Raw genomic sequence first — 23,255 nt, forward strand, 5'->3', positions numbered from 1 at the left:
GTGCGCGTGCGTGCGCGTGCGTGTGCGTGCGTGTGTGTGCGCGCGCGCGTGCGTGCGATACAGGCCAAAATTTTGGACAAACCTCATTTCCAATGCATTTTCTTTATTTTCATGACTATTTACATTGTAGATTTTCACTGAAGGCATCAAAACTAGTGAAAACCATTTCCTGTGACTACCTTTTTAAGCTCATCTAGAGAATGCCAAGAGTGTGCAAAGGGTGGCTATTTTGGAGAATCTAGAATATAGTTTAGTTTAGAATGTATAGTTTTTAGTTATTTCACCTTTTTTTGTAAAGTAAACAACTCCATATGTGTTCATTCATAGTTTTGATGCCTTCAGTGACAATCTACAATGTAAATAAATAGTCCTGAAAATAAAGAAAATGTATTGAATAAGAAGGTTTCCAAAAATGTGTGTGCGTGTGTGTGCGTGTGTGTGTGTGTGTGCGCACAGTATAGGCCGAAATTTTGGACAAACCTTCTAATTTCAATGCGTTTTCTTTATTTTCATGACTATTTACATTGTAGATTTTCACTGAAGGCATCAAAACTAGTGAAAACCATTTCCTGTGACTACCTTTTTAAGCTCATCTAGAGAATGCCAAGAGTGTGCAAAGGGTGGCTATTTTGGAGAATCTAGAATATAGTTTAGTTTAGAATGTATAGTTTTTAGTTCTTTCACCTTTTTTTGTAAAGTACATAACTCCATTTGTGTTCATTCATAGTTTTGATGCCTTCAGTGACAATCTACAATGTAAATAAATAGTCCTGAAAATAAAGAAAATGTATTGAATAAGAAGGTTTCCAAAAATGTGTGTGCGTGTGTGTGCGCGCGCGCGTGCGTGCGATACAGGCCAAAATTTTGGACAAACCTAATTTCCAATGCATTTTCTTTATTTTCATGACTATTTACATTGTAGATTGTCACTGAAGGCATCAAAACTAGTGAAAACCATTTCCTGTGACTACCTTTTTAAGCTCATCTAGAGAATGCCAAGAGTGTGCAAAGGGTGGCTATTTTGGAGAATCTAGAATATAGTTTAGTTTAGAATGTATAGTTTTTAGTTATTTCACCTTTTTTTGTAAAGTACATAACTCCATATGTGTTCATTCATAGTTTTGATGCCTTCAGTGACAATCTACAATGTAAATAAATAGTCCTGAAAATAAAGAAAATGTATTGAATAAGAAGGTTTCCAAAAATGTGTGTGTGTGCGCACAGTACAGGCCGAAATTTTGGACGAACCTTCTAATTTCAATGTGTTTTCTTTATTTTCATGACTATTTACATAGTAGATTGTCACTGAAGGCATCAAAACTAGTGAAAACCATTTCCGGTACCTCTTTAAGCTTATGGAGAGAATGCCAAGAGTGTGCAAAGCAGTAATCAGAATGAAGAATCTAGAATATAAAACATGTTTTTAGTTATTTCACCTTTTTTTAAGTTAATAACTCCACGTGTTCACTCATAGTGTTGATGCCTTCAGTGACAATCTACAATGTAAATAGTCATAAACCACTGGTGTCAAACTCAAAGCCCGAAGGCCAGATGTGGCCTGCCACATCCTTTTTTTTGGCCCTCGAAAGTCTGGAAATAATATGTATCAATAAAGTACTGTAACTTTTCTTGCTAAATGTATTATTTCTTTCTATTTTGGGAGAAAAAAAATATATGTACTCTATGTAATCGCAAATTATGTTAACTTAAATATTGTCTAATCATGCACAAATATATTTTCAAACATTCAAACTATTTTTAAATAGGAATAAATACTAATAATAATGATTTCAATGCAAGTTATACATCAAATTGTGCAATGTAAAAGTAGGAATAGATTTCATGGTAAAATGGTGAAATGTACTGTGGTTTTTGTTTTGGCATTTACAGCACTTCATCGAAAAATCTACACTTGTTGATTGGCGGTAAAAAAAAATTGACAGCTCCCGTGCAAAGATTTTACTGTAAAATTGCAGTTTTTTTTTTTTCCATAAAAAACTAATTTGACCGTAAAATTCCTGCAACTGAGCTGCCTTTTTTTTTTACCATAAAATCAGCAGTACTGTTTTTCCATTCAAAGTAATATACACTACATTTTGAGGTAAAAATGTTGCAACTTACCAATTTTTTTTTTTTAGAACCTTTATTTAACCAGATAAGAAACCCATTGAGATCAAAATCTCTTTCACAAGGGTGACCTGGCCAAGAGGTCAACAGCACATGTCACAGAGCAGTTTCAAAAAAGTAATACATTAAGACATACATTTTAAAATACATAAAAAGGAACTGTAAAACAAAGAATTTCACCTTTTAAAAACACAGGCACTGAGCAAAAGTCTCTTGCTCTCTGTCCCTCAGGACACAACGGAAGGCTCCAAATGGAATTAGTTCAGTGAGTTTCAGTTTCGTCTGCAATGCATTCCATGCCATAGGGGTAGCAATGCCAAAAGCTCTTTTTTCACATCCATCCATCCATTCGGGGTCGCGGGGGAGGCTGAAGCCTACCTCAGCTGCATTCGGGCGGAAGGCGGGTACACTATGGACAAGTCGCCATCTCATCACAGGGCCAACACAGATAGACAACATTCACACTCACATTCACACACTCGGGCCCATTTAGTGTTGCCAATCAACCTATCCCCAGGTGCACGTCTTTGGAGGTGGGAGGAAGTCACCCGACATAAATGACGTTTATTGATGCGTTGACGCCTTTCCCCAGGAATTTAGCGGCTACAACTCTCTGGGTCAAAGCCAGTTCTCGCAGTACTACAGTCTGCCTCCGAGTTTCGTGCCGGCCGGCCTGCCCAGCACCGAAGACCACGGCGCCACTGTGGGAGGCGCAGTGTACTCGGCGGTCAAGTCCGAGGAGGCCGCCTCAGCCGGACTGCCCCCGAGAGGTGACTTTGACTTCTTGAGATTTCAAATCTCTTCTCAGTTGACGCTTAAATTGTGTTCCTCGCTGTCTCTCTCAAAGATGCGTCCCCACCAGAAAACCTCCCTGCAGGCGCCGCTCTGCCCACCAGTGTAGCTCACCCTGCTGGCGCTAGAGACCAAGATGACGTCGGACGCAGGAACTCAGTGGGAAAAGCGAAAGGAAAGGGCAAAAAGTGCGATAGCTCCCCACCTGCTGACACTGACCTGGAGGTAACCACTGCCTTCATGAAGGACGTGATTTACTTTCATTTTTCTAAATATTCCTCTCCTTTTTTTTTTTTTTTTAAGCGCATCTTCTTATGGGATCTGGACGAGACCATTATTATATTCCACTCACTGCTCACAGGCTCTTTTGCACAAAAATTTGGCAAGGTTTGTTTTTAATGATTGAATATGACTTACAAAAATATTGTAATGAGCTTTGTTATTGTGTGGATTTAGGAGCCAGCAACCATGCTGAACCTGGGCTTGCAGATGGAAGAGTTCATCTTTGAGCTGGCCGACAACCACCTTTTCTTCAACGATTTAGAGGTACAGTAGGATATGTTCTAACCATAATAATCCAATGTCACTCGTTCATTCATTTTTACAAAAAAATCCAGAATTAAAAAAATAATACCGTATTTTCCGGACCATATAGCGCACCGGATTATAAAGCGCGCTGCCGATGAGTGGGTCTATTTAGGTCTATTTTCATACAAAAGGCGCACCAGATTATAAAGTGCATAAAAAGGGTGTCATTATTATTTTTTTCCATCTATCCATCTTTTTCCGCTTATCCGAGGTCGGGTCACAGGGGCAGCAGCCTAAGCAGGGAAGCCCAGACTTTCCTCTCCCCAGCCACTTCATGCAGCTCTTCCCGGGGGATCCCGAGGCGTTCCCAGGCCAGCCGGGAGACATAGTCTTCCCAACGTGTCCTGGGTCTTCCCCGTGGCCTCCTACCGGTCGGACGTGCCCTAAACACCTCCCTAGGGAGGCGTTCAGGTGACATCCGGACCAGATGCCCGAACTACATCATCTGGCTCCTTTCGATGTGGAGGAGCAGCGGCTTTACTTTGAGTTCCTCCCGGATGGCAGAGCTTCTCACCCTATCTCTAAAGAAGAGCTCCACCATCCGGGGGAGGAAACTCATTTGGGCCGCTTGTACCCGTGATCTTGTCCTTTCGATCATGACCCAAATCTCATGACCATAGGTGAGGATGGGAACGTAGATTGACCGGTAAATGGAGAGCTTTGCCTTCCAGCTCAACTCCTTCTTCACCACAGCGAATTGATACAGCGTCCGCATTACTGAAGACGCCGCACCGATCCGCCTGTCAATCTCACCATCCACTCTTCCCTCACTGGAGGACAAGACTCCGAGGTACTTGAACTCCTCCACTTGGGGCACCCGGGGTCTCCTCCCCAACCCGGAGATGGCACTCTACCCTTTTCCGGGCAAGAACCACGGACTCGAACTTTGAGGTGCTGATTCTCATCCCAGTCGCTTCCCACTCGGCTGCGAACGGATCCAGTGAGAGCTGAAGATCCTGGCCAGATGAAGCCATCAGGACCACATCATCTGCAAAAAGTAGAGACATAATCCTGCAGCCACCAAACCGGATTGTTTTTTTCTAAATTTAAAACATGAAATGTTGGTTGTTTGGTCAAAATGTTGCATAGATGATGTTTTACAGATCATCTTCAAGTCGCTTTGCGCCGTTTTGTGGGCGGTCTTATTTACATGGCTCACATTGGACAGCGTCTTCTCCCCGTCATCTTTGTTGTAGCGGTGTAGCGTGCAAGGACGGGAGTGGAAGAAGTGTCAAAAGATGGAGCTAACTGTTTTAATGACATTCAGACTTTACTTCCATCAATAACAGAGCAGCATCTTATCATCCATGGCTCACTAGTGCAACAACGCCAGAAATGCGTCCCGTGAAAAACTGTCGGACCGAAACTCTCTAATAACTAAAGCTCCTTGGGCTAATAATGTAAACTCACTACACTGTTTTAGCGCTTCCATAGTGAGTTTACTGACTGATATAAGTAAGAACTTTACACTACTTCACATTAGAAATGGCAACAGCGCAGGATGAATGTCCCCTAACAAGAAGGTAGAGGGAAAAAAGAAGAAGCTTATCGACTACGTGTTAACACTACGGTGATGTCACCGAGTACAATGGCGGACTCGCGCACATTTTTAAGGACTTATACAAATCCCAAATACAGAGCAGCAGGCGCCAGACGGTAGGAAAAGTTGTTTTTGCATAATATTGCAAGACAAAACGGCAGATAATATATCTGCTAATAGGTGCCATTTTGCGGTACTTATACACACACCATAATAATACTTGTATGTTGAAGCACTTTCAGTCTGTCTACTGTAGCTGTAATGCTCCCTCAATCCATCAAGCGCTGTGGCTTCATAGCTTACCAAAGTCGTACTAAAACATTTTGACATATTTTTGAGCACCGTGCGTAATGTTCTATATTCTCAATGGAACGTTTAAAGGATAGGACATTATTGTCATTGCACAGGTACAACGAAACTATGTTAAAGATTAGACAAACAGTGTACAGGGTTACAGAACAGGAACGCTGATGGGTCGCCACTAGGGGTGTAACACGGTACACAAAAATTTCGGTTCGGTACGTACCTCGGTTCAGAGGTCACGGTTCGGTTCATTTTCGGTACAGTAAGATAACATAAAAATATGCATTTTTTGGTTATTTATTTACTAAATTTGTAAACGATGGCATAACATACACACAGGGTCCGTTGCCAGGGTTAATACATGTATAACAAATATAAAATAAAAACTAAATAAGATAAGGCTCAGAATGGTTTCTTAACAAAACCTTTCTACTTATAAAGTGCTTTTATTGATTGATTGATTGATTGAGACTTTTATTAGTAGATAGCACAGTACAGTACATATTCCGTACAATTGACCACTAAATGCTAACACCCCCATAAGTTTTTCACCTTGTTTAAGTCGGGGTCCACGTTCAACACCATTTTTTGTAGACATTTTCCATACATATTGATGTTAAAGATTCCTTTTTTTGTGAAGAAATGTTTAGAATGAAGTTCCTGAATCCAAATGGATCTCTATTACAATCCCCAAAGAGGGCACTTTAAGTTGATGATTACTTCTATGTGGAGAAATCTTTATTTATAATTGAATCGCTAGTTTACTTTTCAACAAGTTTTTAGTTATTTTTATATCTTTCTTTCCAAATAGTTCAAGAAAGACAACTACAAATGAGCAACATTTTGCACTGTTGTACAATTTAATAGATCAGAAACGGATGACATAGAGCTGTATTTTACTTCTTTATTATTTGCTCTGATTAGGGGGTACTTGAATTAAAAAAATGTTCACAGGGGGTACATCACTGAAAAAAGGTTGAGAACCACTGTGTTATGAGAGTAGTGTGTGTGTGTGGCCCTTTAATATGTGACAGCATGTGACGTCATAGTGGGCAAGCGAACCTGGTGAGGGAGCGTAGCGTGAGTGCGGGAGTGGTTGGTGTTTTGTTGGATTGGCTGTGTGAGAGACCTCAATAAAGCCACGATTTGCAATTAATTGCCGGACTCTTCATTTACCCCGGAGTCCGTAGCTGTGGAGACCCACTGCCGGGTCGAGTGAAGGGTTGTGCGCGCAGGGGAGACACTATGGGAGCCGGAAGCAGGAAAGGTGCAAGACATGTTTGACGTGTTGTCAGAAGCAGCTGCTGAACAATCTTGGCAAACCTCCGTCCTCCATTGTTGTGTCGCACAGCCAAAGTGTTCCCAAACGGGAGAACTTAACGAGGCAGGAAAGTCTTCCAGCTCTGGCTTTTACATGTTGTCCTACCCTGCTAGCTGCTAGCATGTCTACTTGTTCGGTACACCTCCGAATCGAACCGAAACCCCCGTACCGAAACGGTTCAATACAAATACACGTACCGTTACACCCCTAATCGCCACGAGGCGCCCCGTAAAAGATGAGAAAAAGATAAAACGTTGGGGAAGAAGATGAGTAATAAATGACAATCTAGACTGGGCTCCTAAGTGGGCCTAGTCTGGAGTGGGAAAAAAACCTCCATGCCATGCACACATAAACATGTTACATATAATCACGACAACTCGCAACAGAGGCAAGGCGGATTTGGGGCATATTTCTAATGTTTTTGTTATTGTCATTACCATTTCATAGCAGCTGAACTTTCTCCCACATGGAAACTATTACATTTAAAATATACAATAGTCGCTTAAATTCTAAGCTCAAGTGGTTCTGTGACAAACCTCACAACTCAAACCACTTGCATCTCAAATCAACGTCTCACATTGAGCTAAATTTGCTTCGCCCCCCAGTTATGTCATTTGAAGATACCTTTTACTTACGAAAAGGTGTATAGAAACAATACAATAAAATGCACCACCGCAATTTTCGGATTATAAGTCGCTCCGGAGTATAAGTCGCACCGGCCGAAAATGCATAATAAAGAAGGAAAAAAACATAAGTCGCACTGGAGTATAAGTCGCATTTTTTGGGGAAATTTATCTAATAAAACACCATGGATAGACATTTGAAAGGCAATTTACAATAAAGGATAATGAAGAACAGGCTGAATAAGTGTAAATTATATGAGGCATAAATAACCAACTGAGAAGGGGCCTGGTGTGTTAAAGTAACATATTATGGTAAGACTCCTTCAAGTAACTATCAATCAATCAATCAATGTTTACTTATATAGCCCAAAATCACTCAAAGGGCTGCACAAACCACAACACAAACACAACACAAACCACTATGACATCCTCGGTAGAACCCACATAAGGGCAAGGAAAAACTCACACCCAGTGGGACGTCGGTGACAATGATGACTATGAGAACCTTGGAGAGGACCTCATATGTGGGCAACCATCCCCCCCACTAGGGGACCGAAAGCATTGGATGCCGAGCGGGTCTAACATGATACTGTGAAAGTTCAATCCATAGTGAATCCAACACAGCCGCGAGAGTCCAGTCCAAAGCGGACCCAACACAGCAGCGAGAGTCCCGTCCACAGCGCAGCCAGCAGTAAACCATAGGCGGATCAGAAGCGCAGAGATGTCCCCAACCGATACACAGGCGAGCGGTCCATCCTGGGTCCCGACTCTGGACAGCCAGTACTTCATCCACGGCCATTGGATCGGACCCCTTCCAGAAGGCAGAGTGGGACATAGGAGAAAAAGAAAAGAAACGGCAGATCAACTGGTCTAAAAAGGGAATCTATAATGTAACTATAACATATAGAACATGCTTTACCTTTACCAAACAATCTCTCACTCCTAATCCATAAATCCCATGAAATCTCCTTCCTCGATGTCTCTTCTAAACAACTCTGCCAACTCCAAAGGTATGCGCCGCTTCCTCTTGTCGTTTCCTGCTGCATATTTCACTACGTCCAGCTTGTACGTGATTTCCTCTTCGGTCCAATTTTTGTTCAGCCCTTCTCAGTTTTTATAAGTTACCGCCAACGATGAAATGATCCAATTTTAATAGCTACGTCAGTAGCATATAGCAGTTAGCATTCCATGACACACAACTTCTGCCATGACCTTCCCCCGCCAAATTCTTATTGGGTGACGTGTGTGTGACGATTGCTGACATTTTCTTTGTATCTTCCACAAATGAGATGAATAATATTATATAATATTGTGTCATCTGCAGTACATGCTTTCCTTTTTGGTCCAATTTTTCTTCAGCCCTTCTCAGTTTTTATAAGTTACCGCCAACGATGAAATGATCCATTTTAGCAGCTACGGTAGTAGCATATAGCAGTTAGCATTCCATGAGCCACAATGCACTTCTGCCATGAATTCTTATTGGTTGACGTGTGTGTGACGATCGCTGACGTGTGTGTTGATTGCTGACATTTTCTTCGTCTCTTCCGTGAGTGAGATAAATAACATTATTTGATATTTTACGGTAATGTGTTAATAATTTCACACATAAGTCGCTCTGGAGAATATGTCGCAACTAGGAAAAAAACTTCGACTTATAGTCCGAAAAATACGGTACTAACGACTACAGTACTTTTTTGAAATGTAATAATGTACAGCATTTACTTAGGAGAATGGATTTCTATCCTATCTCCTTCCAGCTGCTTCCCAGTCAAGCACACCATCAGCAGCTTTTCCATATTTTTATAGATAAATGTCCGCCATTCAGATATTATTGTAACAGAAAAACTAAGTTATGTCTATCACTAGCTATAAGTTCATGCTTGAAATGTGATGGTTATTTGTAAACAGGTGGCTGTAACAATTGTTTATATTAACTGTCCTCTTTCCCCTCAAAGGAATGTGACCAAGTCCATGTTGAAGATGTGGCTTCTGATGACAATGGACAAGATCTAAGGTGCATTTTTTTGGCAGATGACCCTCAAGCATAACATATAGTATGGAAATGCTGTCATCCCAACTAATGACTTGTACTTGTCCCTTATTTGTTATTACTAGTAATTACAATTTCTTGGCGGATGGATTTAATGGCCCCAGTGGTGGAGGGACAGCAGGAGCCGCCACAGGCGTCCAGGGAGGCGTGGAGTGGATGCGCAAGCTGGCTTTTCGCTACCGCCGCCTAAAAGAGATTTACAACGGCTACAAGGCAAATGTGGGAGGTGAGTTTGTTTTTATCATACTTGAAAAAGAATATTGATATCCATTATGGGTGTAATGGTTTTAGTCAGAGTTGATTTTCTCTAAGATGGGAAACTGAGTGCTGGGTTAGTTCCATCAATCCTGAGTATGTACACTCCAAGTTAAGACCACAATAAAAAGAAATGATCAATGGAGCACTGGTTCTCCGATTCACCATAACAACAACTCATCTTTCTTTACCCTGCTGAAACTGAAAGTGTTAATGTCTGTTTATGAATCTCTTGTTCAATGCAAATGGAAAGTACATAAAATTGAGTGTTTACAAACACACATACGCATAAATATATACATATGTATGTTTAACTTATGTGTATATATATGTATTAGGGGTGTAACGGTACACAAACATTTCGGTTCGGTACGTACCTCGGTTTAGAGGTCACGGTTCGGTTCATTTTCGGTACAGTAAGAAAACAACAAAATATACATTTTTTGGTTATTTATTTACCAAATTTGTAAACAATGGCTTGATCCTTTTAACATTGGGAACACTATAATAATTCTGCCCACGTTAATCCACATTAAACTGCCTCAACTTGTTGCTTTGATTAAATAAAATGACAAAACCTTTCTTCTAGATATAAAAAGTGCAACTTTAAACAGTTTCAAGTCAACTCATCATGCTTAATTTATTACAGCATTTGGGAAGCCTGTAGTTGACTTTTATTATACACACACAGCAAAATGAGCTAACGTAACGCTAAAAGTTAATTAGCGTTCACCTCAACCCGGAACTAGAAGGTCAACGGGCTCAAAGTGATGTTTGTAATAGTTGTGACTGGGAAGTGTTTTTTATAATTTGGGGAGTGTACAATGTCAGCCGCTCACCTGCTTAACACATATCTGCTCATCTCGACGCCGGAGCACTGACAACATGTGCTCTGAATACGCACTGCTGATTGGCTTTGTATGTAACCAATCAGATGGTTGTGTGGGCGGGACAATGATGGGTGCTCACTGCTCAGAGGCAGCTGCAGAGCAGCTTGTTAAGACTTTAGGTTACAAACTCGTTCGATACACCCTCGTACCGAACCGAAACGGTTCAATACAAATACACGTACCGTTACACCCCTAATATATATATGTATATATATATATATATATATATATATATATATATATATATATATACATATATATAAATTAATTTTATTTGTCATTCATGTACAGAACATCCCATCTTGACAGAAAAAAACAAAAACATTTTTTGCAAACGTATTAAAAATAGTCACATGTACTTAAGTATTCAGACCCTTTCTTGATCTACAAACAATTATTTTTTAATAGGATGCCACATGTTTGGCAGACCTATCTTTGGGCAGTTTTGTCCAAACCTCTTTGTAGCACCTCTCCAAAAATGTATATATAAATTATGGCTATATATATATATATATATATATATATATATATATATATATATATATATATAGTTTTTTTGTAACCATGCACTCTGTTATTCCAATTGGCTTACCATAAATATGATGTATGAAAATGGAAGATTCTTGGAATGGAAATAATCAACATTTTCAGCTCTTGTTACAGGATTATTTTGCTTATTGTAGTTATTATAGCTCACATAGTAGTTATATTTACAATTATGAAATATCCAAAACTATTATTATTATTTGCAAAATTATTCTAAATTTAAGTATGACAGAATAAATACCTCAAAATAATTTTTTCTTTTTAAAAATTAAAGTTAAAGTATCAATCAATCAATCAATGTTTATTTATATAGCCCCAAATCACAAATGTCTCAAAGGACTGCACAAATCATTACGACTACAACATCCTCGGAAGAACCCACAAAAGGGCAAGTACCAATGATTGTCACTCAGACTAGGTGTGGTGAAATTTGTCCTCTGCATTTGACACATCCCCTTGTCCACCCCCTGGGAGGTGAGGGGAGCAGTGATTAGCAGCGGTGGCCGCGCTCGGGAATAATTTTTGGTGATTTAACCCCCAATTCCAAACCTTGATGCTGAGCGCCAAGCAGGGAGGTAATGGCTCCCAATTTTATAGTCTTTGGTATGACTCGTCCGGGGTTTGAACTCACGGCCTACCAATGTCAGGGCGGACACTCTAACCACTACGCCACTGAACAAACTGTTTTGCTAACAGGATATAGTATAGGTTTTAAAAAAAATAAAAAAATCATGTAATTTTTTTTAGGTTTCTTAAATTCAAATAAGTCTATTTAAATTTGTAAAATATCTAAAATAAAGGTTTTTTTTTTTTCTTATCAGTCTAGTGTAGTACTGGTATATCTCACTAGCCATGGCCTCAAAATCCTCAAATCTTCAAGAATTAATTGTGCTTTAGCATCTACTTGTAATACACATAAACAGACACATCAAGTCTGACCGCTTTGGTCGTGTTTATCAAGCTGGAAGAGTAATGAAAAAACTCAACAGGTTAGGTTCAGAGTAAGTTACTGTGGTAGTTTGTTGTACCTTTTGTACGGAAACCCCTGAATCTGCTTTAAGGATTTACACCCCTGTTCTTCACCACTGCAAACTACAACAAAAACCAACATTGTGACAGTACATCCGTGTGTACCTAATGTTGTGGCCATTGCATTTGTTGTGCATGTTTACCATTAAAAAGAGCCAGCAGCCAAGTGAATTAGACTTTGGTCAACATTGGCATCACAACTGGGGCCAAGATAAATGAAGTATGTCTGTTTGATTTGTGAGTTGTTGAATAAACAATGTTGCCTTGGTCTCTTGCAGGCCTGTTGAGTCCCATGAAAAGGGAGCTGCTTTTGCGACTGCAGTCCGACATCAACAACGTCACAGACTCGTGGCTCAACACTGCGCTCAAGTCCCTGCTGCTCATCCAGTCCAGGTCTGGGGTTTGCACGCTCATTGTTTTTCATTAAAACTACTTAAGGTCCCTCACTCATGCACACCAAACCATATACTTTGCTCTGATAGGAATAGATAGTTCATGACATTATTGATCAAATATGTTCATTTTTAAAGCGAGAGTATTAATAGTTTTGTAAGAGCCATACTAGATTTCCTGGTGACGGGTGGAGTGAGAAGTTTTGTGTACTTATCTGTGACGGCCAGCAGGAGTATGTGACGGGCATATGGTTGGGCGATAAGGCCTTTTTTATTATCTCGATATTTTTAGGCCATGTCAGGATACACGACATACATCTCCATATTTGCCCTTAGCCTTGAATGAACACTGATGATTCTATGTGTCTACATTAAAACATTCTTGTTCATACTGCATTAATATATGCTCATTTTGAACTTTCATGAAGAGGGGAAATCACAACTAAGTCAATTGAGCAAAAGTGTATTTATGACACAGTTATTGGCACAGTGGCTCAAACACTCATGTCATTTCAAAACAGAAAGTGCAAGATTGTCCGAGACATTTTAAAACAAGCTGAGTGCACTTTTGTGCATGATGTCACTGAGATGACATATCAAAACAACACTAAATCAAAGTGCACTTTTTGTACAGAAGGCCACTACAATAGTTTAAAACAAATAAAGTGCACTTTTGTGCATGATGTCACACAAGATATTTCAATAACTGTCAAATAAAAATGAGCTGCATAATAGGAAATCAAAGTGTTCGTCCTTCGCTATGTGGTAGGTCCCTGCGGACATTATCTCCTTTTGTTGTTGACTATTTTTTTCATACGGTGTGATCTGGAAATGTTTGCCTCTGCATTTTGATGGTGTGGGCGTGTGGCAACGAATGGAGATGTTGACATGCGGAGTAAGCACTCTTCATTCTTTAGTGGGTGATATTTCAAATGATGCTACATATTAGCAGTAATGTTACTTTTTGTAGCAACGCTATTGCCCCACACTTGACAAATTACGGTTGTCTGTTCGACATATTCCCATTTGAAGCCAAACCACCGCCAGACGATGGACCCCCTACTGTTTTTCTTGGGAATTAATTCTTCCTTCATTTGTTACCAAATTTGCACCTTCCTTCTCTCGTATTGCCGCTCGCACCGCAGCTAAGGTTACTCATGCTACTACCGATTACTGCTTTGCACACTCATGGCATTCTCTGAATGAGCTTCAAACACACCTGTGAAGTGAAAACCGATCCAGGGGACTACCTCTTGATGCCCTAATTGCAATGTGGCCCTTGACGAAAACAAGTGTGACACCCCGTCTCTATACTGTATTTTGCTGCTATTGGAACCTTAATTCAGTGTTTTTCAACCTTTTTTGAGCCAAGGCGCATTTTTTTGCGTTGAAAAAATCCAGAGGCACACCACCAGCAGAAATCATTAAAAAATGAAACTCAGTTGACAGTAAAAAGTCGTTGTCGCTATTATTGGATATGACTTTAAAGCATAACCAAGCATGCATCACTATAGCTCTTGTCTTAAAGTAGGTGTACTGTCACCACCTGTCACTTCATGCTGTGACTTATTTTGACTTTTTTGCTTTTTTCCTGTGTGTAGTGTTTTACTTCTTGTCTTGCGCTCCTATTTTGGTGGCTTTTTCTCTTTTTGTGGTATTTTCCTGTGAGCGATATTTCCCAAATCTACTTTGCTTTAGCAATCAAGACTATTTCTTTAGTTTTTATCCTTCTTTGTGGGGGCATTGTTGATTGTCATGTCATGTTTGGATGTACACTGTCTTTGCTCCACAGTAAGTCTTTGCTGTCGTCCAGCATCCTTTTTTTGTTTACTTTGCAGCCAGTTCAGTTTTAGTTTCATTCTGCATAGCCTTCGCTAAGCTTCAATTCATTTTCTTAGGGGCACTCACCTTTTGTTTATTTTTGGTTTAAGCATTAGATACCTTTTTACCTGCACCCTGCCTCCCGCTGTTTCCGACATCTACAAAGCAATTAGATACCGGCTGCCACCTACTGATATGGAAGAGTATTTCACGGTTCAACAACAACACATCATTTGCGGACTATAATTACCGGTGTGCAAAAAAATATTTTTAACCCAAATATGTGAAATTAGATATCTCCCACGGCACACCAGACTGTATCTCACGGCACACTAATGTGCCGCGGCACAGTGGTTGAAAAGCACTGCCTTAATTTACCTGAAGGCACACGGCCAAAGGATCAATTAAGTTATTTCTAAGCTAATTGGGGTGGTGTGGCACAGGTGGTAGAGGGGATGGCCGGGAAATTGCGTGTTCCTGGTTCGAGTCCAGCCGTTGTGTCCATGGGCAAGACACTTCATCCACATTCTCCCAGTGCCAGAGCTTAATAGTTCAGATGTGGATGAATGGTCTTCTCTATGTAAAAGTGCTTTGAGTCACCAGAGAAAAAGCACTATATAAATTTGTTTTACTTCACACTTAACTAATCTATGAAATGGTTTGTTTCACTTACAGGGGAAAGTGTATTAATGTCTTGGTCACCACCACTCAGCTCGTTCCAGCTCTGGCTAAAGTGCTTCTCTACGGTCTGGGAGATGTCTTCCCTATAGAGAACATCTACAGCGCCACAAAAATAGGTACACAAATGAAAGATTCCTCTTTAATGACCTCGTATGAAAAGCTGATCACTGTTTAAGTTTTTTTCCCCCAACCAAGATAATGTTAGTTTGGAATCCTGCTACATCTCAATGGAATTAAATTATAGAATGGACTAAGCAAAGAAAATAAAGTCCTACTATATTGCGGTTTGAAAACTGTTAAAACTTCGTACAAGGAATAATTCTGATGAACACCTTGAACCTTATTAAAAAATCAGGTACTTATTCAGTGGGGCCCACACTTTTTCTGCAGGCGAGCTACTTTCTAAAATGCTGTTTAAGTTAATTTACATTTTATGGAAGGTGCTTTGTGTTTATGCAGCCAAAATGGGACTATTTACTTTATTTAAATTCGAAAATGTATATATTGCATGCTTAGAATAATTATAAGTTACACTTTATTTGTAATTATTGTATTTGTCTGAATAATTTGATGACGTACAATTGCATACTGCTTTAATACAGTGAAGATTACGTAACTGTTTAATTGCATACATGGATCTGTGTGGTAATGTGGTTTGGACACAATGTATTATGGGTTATTCCCTGTCAGGTATGGTGGAATCGAGCCACACAGTTTTTTAACCTCTTACTTTTTCTTACTGTAACAAGCTCGCTTTATTTTGCCATTAATTTGTTCCTACATCGTTTTACGTTTTTGAAGGATTAAGCTGACAAGTAAACGATACAAAACGAAGAGGAGCGTCTGGAGTTTTGTGTGTTGTTGCCGCAGCAAGCGGGAGCAGGAGAAAGTAGAGGAGCGTCAAGCTCAGGCTTAGTTAGGAAACTACACATGTCATTTATATTTATTTATTTATGAGAGAGACATTTTTGTCAACAAGTTAAAGGTGTTTAATGATAATACAAGCATGTTTAACACATAGAATCATTCTTTTCATGAAGACAAGAATATAAGTTGGTGTATTACCTGATTCTGATGATTTGCATTGATTGGAATCAGACAATAGTGATAACGTCCACATTTTCAAATGGAAGCAAAAAAAAGTCCTCCTCTCTGTCCAATACCACATGAAAGTGGTTGCTTTTTGCCATCCTGTTTGTCCAGCTCCCAAACTCCTTTTTATACACTTTACAATTTATACATTGGCGGAAATCTCCGTAGCTTGCTAGTTTGTGCATGCTAGTTTTCTGAGATTCTTATTTTGTTAGCGCAGGCAGGATGAAGCAGAGCTTTTATTGTGAAGGCAGGAACTGGGCAGTCGGTCTTTAAAGTTCGGACAGCAGGTACGGCGCGGGAGTCTGTTGAAATAAAAAGTGTTTCTTGCCTTCCTGTCGGTCGTTTTTTCTTTATTAATGACCTGGTGCAGCCAGCATCATCTCTCAAGGCCGTAAATGTCATTCAAGTGACGAAAGTGGCGTCTTGGTCAAGATTGATGATCACTAATTTTTAGTTCTATTTTTTTAATTCTTGACTGACACACCCTGCTCTTATTCATCTCATTATGTGAATCACACATTACCGATTTAATTTACGGGAACTATATTATTGTTTATGTATTTAATATTTATATACTTACTCATTTATTCACTGTACATATTGAGTACAAACAAATGTGTTAGAAATTGTTAGGGAAAAAAAAGGGGTAGTATTAAATAAGCTCTGCTTCTTCCCACTGCTTTTCACAAATGCTGTAATGACAAACTGGAACTACATGATGTATTATTTTGTAATTGTATGCATGTTCGAAATAAGCCAACTTCTAGACCATATATTCATCCAAAAAACCGACACTGCAGACACTGGGTTGGGCGAGGCGGCTCATGTCCAGTGTGATTATTTGGTGCTATGTTTTGTCTTGCAGGTAAAGAGAGTTGCTTCGAGAGGATCGTCTCTCGCTTCGGGAAGAAAGTGACGTATGTTGTCATCGGAGACGGACGCGATGAGGAGTTTGCGGCGAAACAGGTAGACTAATGACATGCACTTGGAAGTCAACCTTTTAAAAATGGTACAGTTTAATCCCGAAGTCAAAACAAAACTCTTGAATTTCAATTAAAGACACAGCACTTCAACACTGCGCATTTTAGTTAAATTTTTTTCCGCAAATTTCCTCCGGGATCAATGAAATATTTATATTTTTTGATTGATTGAAACTTTTATTAGTAGATTGCACAGTACAGTACATATTCCGTACAATTGACCAGTAAATGGTAACACCCCAATAAGTTTTTCAACTTTTTAAGTCGAGGTCCACGTTAATCAATTCATAGTAAATCTAACTTTTGTACGTGTCAACATTGTTGATTAATCACTTTTTTAGCTAGCTGACAACTAGAGCGCTAATTGTTGGCTATCTTAAATGCTAACATGCATATTATAATTTATTCATGCTATATGTTATGTATTCACATTTTAATAAATGACAGTGTGTTGTCTTATTTAAAAACATTTGTATTAGCGGAGAAAGTGCAAGTGGAAATACATTTAAAAAAAGGATTTGCCCCCCTGAGGGAAGAACTGTGCTATAGAACAGTGGTTCTCAACCTTTTTTCAGTGATGTACCCCCTGTGAACATTTTTTTAATTCAAGTACCCTCTAATCAAGAGCAAGGTACAGCACTATGTCATCAGTTTCTGATTTATAAATTGTACAACAGTGCAAAGTATTGGTCATTTGTAGTGGTCTTTCTTGAACTATTTGGAAAAAAAGATGTAAAAATAAGTAAAAACTTTTTGAAAATTACACAAGTGATTCAATTACATAGAAGTAATCATCAACTTAAAGTGGCCTCTTTGAGGATTGTAATAGAGATCCATCTGGATTCATGTACTTCATTCTAAACATTTCTTCACAAAAGAAGACATCTTTAACATCAATATTTATGGAACATGTCCACAAAGAATCTAGCTGTCAACACTGAATATTGCATTGTTGCATTTCTTTTCACAGTTTATGAACTTTGTTGAAGTATTATTCAATGAATATATTTATAAACGATTTTTGACTTGTTGCTATTTTTTAGAATACTTTTAAAAAATCTCACGTACCCCTTGGCATACCTTCAAGTACCCCCATTTGAGAACCACTGCTCTAGACTCGTATAATCTACTTGTTAATTTCCTGTTAATATCTGCATACTTTCTGCTGCAACACACTTTCATCTACACTTCTTAAACTTTCTAAAGCACTTATTTATTTGTGCTGTTTTAAGCTGGTTTAGCAGTTAGCTTAGCTATTAGCATGCCTGCTTCTGGCTTGCTCTTGGAGAGCAACATTTTTAGCCTCGTCCTTCGGTGATAATGACACTTCCTAAACATACTAAAAAATGCAGTTTGTCTGCCACAATAGAGGTGATTATTGATACCTTAGGGGAGCGGCTCCACACTGTGTATGGAGATGAATATTATAAAATAAATACGTCAGCCAGAAGGCAATCAGCGTCTGTGATCGGCATTTATCGGCAATGGCAATCACATACTTTACTTAAACTTCACCTTAGTCGTAATTATATCAATAATCAGTCAAATTTTATTTATAAAGCACTTTTTATACATAAAAAAAAATCCAACACAAAGTGCTTTACAGGCTTAAAAATAATGCCCAATCACGCATACAGATAAAATGCATGGCTGAGTACAGAGGAGCCAAGTGAAAAAGCACAATCACTGGAGCTGTCAGCACCTTTTAGAAAAGCTGGAAACTAAAAATAGTAAAACTTGTAAAGTAGTAAAAACCATGAGTCGAGAATAAAGGATAATATGCAGGTAAAACATATTATGCAGATAACAAATTGTATAGCATAACTAATGAGAATAAAGAGTGTACATATGACTTCAAGATCAATCAAAGTTTAATTATATAGCCCTTAATCACAAGTGTCTCAAAAGGCTGCACAATAATGAGTCAAATGATTGCTGAGGAAAAGAGCAAGTGTGACTAAATGTTTGTCTCCTTGTGTAGCACAACATGCCTTTCTGGCGGATCTCCACTCATGGCGACCTTGTGTCCCTGCACCAAGCTCTGGAACTGGACTTCTTGTAAAGGAGGAGGGGCGGCACACTAAAATGCGGGTGGGCGGGGATGTAATCACCAGTCATTTTGTGGAGGGACACTGATCAGCGCTGCGCACACGCATTTGTGATGTACCATGTGATGATAAAACGTACGGAGGGGAGCACTCTCTATTCTTTGGCAGCTAATCTCGCCACAGATAAAACCTGGTCCTCCTCGAGAAGAATACGTAAAGGAACATCTCGTAAAATTGCAATTACCAAAGGGCCTTTACTAAAAGTGTGCAGGTTTTTGTTTCTCATCCCCCCAAGAAATTTGCACTCGTTCTGTTTGCACTCATTTTGCCTGTCATTCATAAAGAAGCTTTGGTTTGAAATGAGGAAGTAGTACTTCTAATGGATAGTATTAGTCATTAAAAGGTTTTCAGAGTTTCAAAATGGCATCTGGGAGTCCTCAAATACTCACCTGTTGGCCCTTTGGCTTCCATATAGCACAAGCCCAAGTGTCCTTCAAGAGTTTTTTCCGTGTGTATTCAGTTGAATTGTTGGCGTTGCGTAGGGACGAATGTGACCCTTGTAAATAATCATTTTGTATTTTCTTTCTTTTTTTGTTTTTTTTAATAAGCCCCCCCCCAGCCTGACTCCATTCGTGTACAAGTAGACACTTAGTTGGCGTCATCGTTCTTCTCTTTTCTCTCGTCACAACGGACAAAACCGGCTGAACTGGAACTCAATCCTTAGTGAGTCACGTGACTCTATTTATACCTATAAAACAAAGGAATGTCCAAAAAAAAATGCAAACATAAATGTGCTCGGATTGTCGTACTTTTGGTACATGACTCAAAACGGGGGTGTCCTAAGACTAGTTTTTTTTATTCAGTCACAGACAAAAATAATATAAGTTTTTTTCAAATATACCCTCTTGAGAACCAGTGTCCTCAGCAGTGGACATATGTATTTTGTTTCGAGCTGTCAAGCAATTACTATTATTATTTAGAATCTTTTGAATATTTATTAAATTCCGATTAATCATGATTATTAATAGAAGGGGTCAAGGGTGCACCGTACTGTACCCACCAAGTTTGTCAATACAGTACAGGCCGGACGTTTGGACACACCTTCTCATTTCAATGCCTTTTCTTTATTTTCAAGACTATTTACCTTGTAGATTGTCACTGAAGGCATCAAAACTTATGACACCTGTGAAGTGAAAACCATTTCAGGTGACTACCTCTTGAAGCTCATCGACAGAACGCCAAGACTGTGCAAAACAGTAATTGGAGTAAAGGGTGGCTATTTTGAAGAAACTACAATATATAACATGTTTTCAGTTATTTCACCTTTTTTTTGTCAAGTACATAACTCCACATGTGTTCATTCATAGTTGTGATGCCTTCAGTTACAATCTACAATGTAAATAGTCATAAAAATAAAGAAAACGTAATGAAATGAGAAGGTGCGTCCAAACTTTAGGACTATAATGTACATTGGCCACACAAGTCTATAATTCGCCGGTGCACTCATTGAAACATGAAATATAAACATTACGCGCTTGTGTTTATTTACACATTTACAAAATACAATGCCTGTAACACGACGTACAGTTGCTTTACGGAAAAGTCGAGCCGATCGTCTTCAGACTGTAATTTGTGCATTTCTTCTCCATGATGAGTGTGAGTCCATAATGTGCTTAATGGCCGACTGAAGTGTGAGCGCGTTTGATTTTAATGTTCGGTTTTTTGATTTGAAGCTTGTGAACCCGGAAAATCCTTAAATTAGCAGCAGCGTTGTAAAAAGCATGTAGAGTCCGGAAATTACATTAAATTAAATTCACTTTAAAAAAAAATATATTTTTTTTAAACAATATTTTGATGCAAACACAATACAGGAATATGTGTTTTACTTTAATATATGTCATTTATTTGCTTTTAACTTTGTTTTATCTGCAGTCCCGTCTCATTCATCTTTGCACCGATGAATGAGGAGACATTGACCCGATTGCTAAAAATCAGATGCCGTAATTATGTATAAACATTGAATAATCACACCTTTTATACCGAGCAACTTGAGCCCTTTTTACATAACCTAATCATCTTTTAAGCCAAACTTTACGGTAAAAGTCCTTGTTTTTGAAGGGCATGAAAATGTTTTTTTTTTTTACTTTTTTGATCAAATTTTCAAATAAACTTCAGTTCTAAACACAAATATCAAACATGTAATGTTTTTTAATATTATTTTGACCCTTTTGATGAGAAAATGTCACAGATTTAAATTAGTAAAATAACTCCATCTATTTTCTACCGCTTGTCCCTTTTGGGGTTGCGGGGGGTGCTGGAGCCTATCTCAGCTGCATTCGGGCGGAAGGCGGGGTACACCCTGGACAAGTCGCCATCTCATCGCAGGGCCAACACAGATAGACAGACTACATTCACACACTAGCGTCAACTCATGTTATGCAAATGTGTGCTAATTTTAAAAACTGATATAATTTGATCAAAGGGTTAAAATGGTGAAAAATAAATAAAAACATAAGATATTTGGTATTTTTGTTGATAGGCTTCAGCACCCCTCGCTACCCCAAAGTGACAAGCAGTAGAAAAGGGATGTTTAGGACTAAAGTTAATTGAAAGATGTTAGCAATTAAAAAAAAAAGGAACCCAAAATTTTACAAAAGAAGGACTTATGTCCTGTTTGGCTTTGATGTTTTGGATTAACTGCCAGTGAATTGTAGACATTTGAAGGAATTGGACATTCAATGTTTTTTTTATTTAACATGAAAAAAAATCATGGAATACAACAAAAATTAGGGCAAAAGTAGAGCAAAAATTTCCTGAAAGGATAAGTAAGTCTTTCTTGCATTATTGTTGTAATTATTCTGTGTTTGTACATTACTAATGCAATCATTTTTGCCATGAGTCGTATGCGTTATCTCTGACGGGCCTAATTTTCAAGAATGTGGATTTTTTCCCCCTGAAATATAATCTGTTAACAGAAGAAAAAGAGCAAAAACAACGTCAGTTCTCAGGAGGTTATATAACATTTTTTTTTGTCACAAAAGGAGGACTTTAGATACAGTAGGACTTCTCATTCAATGGCTTTTCTTTATTTTCATGACTATTTACATTGTAGATTGTCACTGAAGGCATCAAAACTATGGATGAACACGTGGAGTTATGTACTTAAAAACAGGTGAAATAACTGAAGTGAAGTGAGTTATGTAGCGCTTTTTCTCTAGTGACTCAAAGCGCTTTACTTAGTGAAACCCAATATCTAAATTACATTCAAAGCAGTGTGGGTGGCACTGGGAGCAGGTGGGTAAAGTGTCTTGCCCAAGGACACAACGGTAGTGACTAGGATGGTGGAAGCGGGAATTGAACCTGCAACCCTCAAGTTGCTGGCACGGCCACTCTACCAACCGAGCTAAACCGAGCTTTTCTTATTCAAACGGGGATAGCAGGTCCATTCTATATGTCAGACTTGATTATTTCGCGATATTGCCTTTTTTTCCTGAAACATTGTAGTTTCTTCAAAATAGCCACCCTTTGCTCGGATTACTTCTTTGCACACTCCTGGCATTCTCTCCATGAGCTTCAAAAGCACACCTGTGAAGTGAAGACAAACTCCACATGTGTTCATTCATAGTTTTGAGGCCTTCAGTGACAATCTACAATGTAAATAGTCATGAAAATATAGAAAATGCATTGAACTAAAAGGTGTGTCCAAACTTTTGACCTGCACTGTATGTCCTTGCAACTTTTTTGAACTTTCCAAATACAGTTCTGGACCCCTCGCCCCCTGCTTTTAAGGTTTGAAGCGGTACTTAACACGTGCAATAGTTAGCTGTGGTTGGAGAAGAAAGGGTGGAACTTTCTCATGATGACTGAACAACGCTGAGCCTGAAGATGTCGTCCGTACACACTCGCAGCTTTTTGGACCGTTCAGAATGTTCTATTTGTGTGTTTTTGTGTGACGTTTGCATATTTATATCGTGCCTTTACCCCCCCATCTGTATGCATAATCTCAAAGGGAAATGTGTACCTTTTCTTTTTGTCGTGTCTTATGTTATCCTATTCCTTCTTTTTCATTCTCAAAATGGTGTATTTGACAGAACTTTTTGTTTTTGTTGTGCTAAGATGTCGACAACCTCGGAGTGGCAATCCCTTTTTGTTTTCAAATATACTCAAGAAATGA

At 38.9% G+C, this 23,255-nt stretch overlaps 1 protein-coding gene across 4 annotated transcripts in view; it reads left to right on the forward strand.

Annotated features, from left to right (window-relative positions):
• The window catches only part of LOC133540169 (eyes absent homolog 3-like), a 38,977-nt gene extending 15,722 nt beyond the window's left edge, over window positions 1-23,255 (forward strand). For all 4 annotated transcript variants that reach the window (XM_061882719.1, XM_061882723.1, XM_061882720.1 and 1 more), the window contains 10 exons: window positions 2,720-2,897; window positions 2,975-3,144; window positions 3,223-3,306; window positions 3,376-3,465; window positions 9,250-9,308; window positions 9,410-9,570; window positions 12,343-12,457; window positions 14,953-15,074; window positions 16,919-17,019; window positions 19,015-23,255. In XM_061882719.1, coding sequence (XP_061738703.1) covers window positions 2,720-2,897; window positions 2,975-3,144; window positions 3,223-3,306; window positions 3,376-3,465; window positions 9,250-9,308; window positions 9,410-9,570; window positions 12,343-12,457; window positions 14,953-15,074; window positions 16,919-17,019; window positions 19,015-19,095 — 1,161 coding nt within the window. In that variant the 3' untranslated portion in view covers window positions 19,096-23,255. The remainder of the gene's footprint in view (window positions 1-2,719; window positions 2,898-2,974; window positions 3,145-3,222; window positions 3,307-3,375; window positions 3,466-9,249; window positions 9,309-9,409; window positions 9,571-12,342; window positions 12,458-14,952; window positions 15,075-16,918; window positions 17,020-19,014) is intronic.

This window comes from Nerophis ophidion, linkage group LG21, assembly GCF_033978795.1.
Source record: "Nerophis ophidion isolate RoL-2023_Sa linkage group LG21, RoL_Noph_v1.0, whole genome shotgun sequence".
Taxonomy (NCBI): Eukaryota; Metazoa; Chordata; class Actinopteri; order Syngnathiformes; family Syngnathidae; genus Nerophis; species Nerophis ophidion.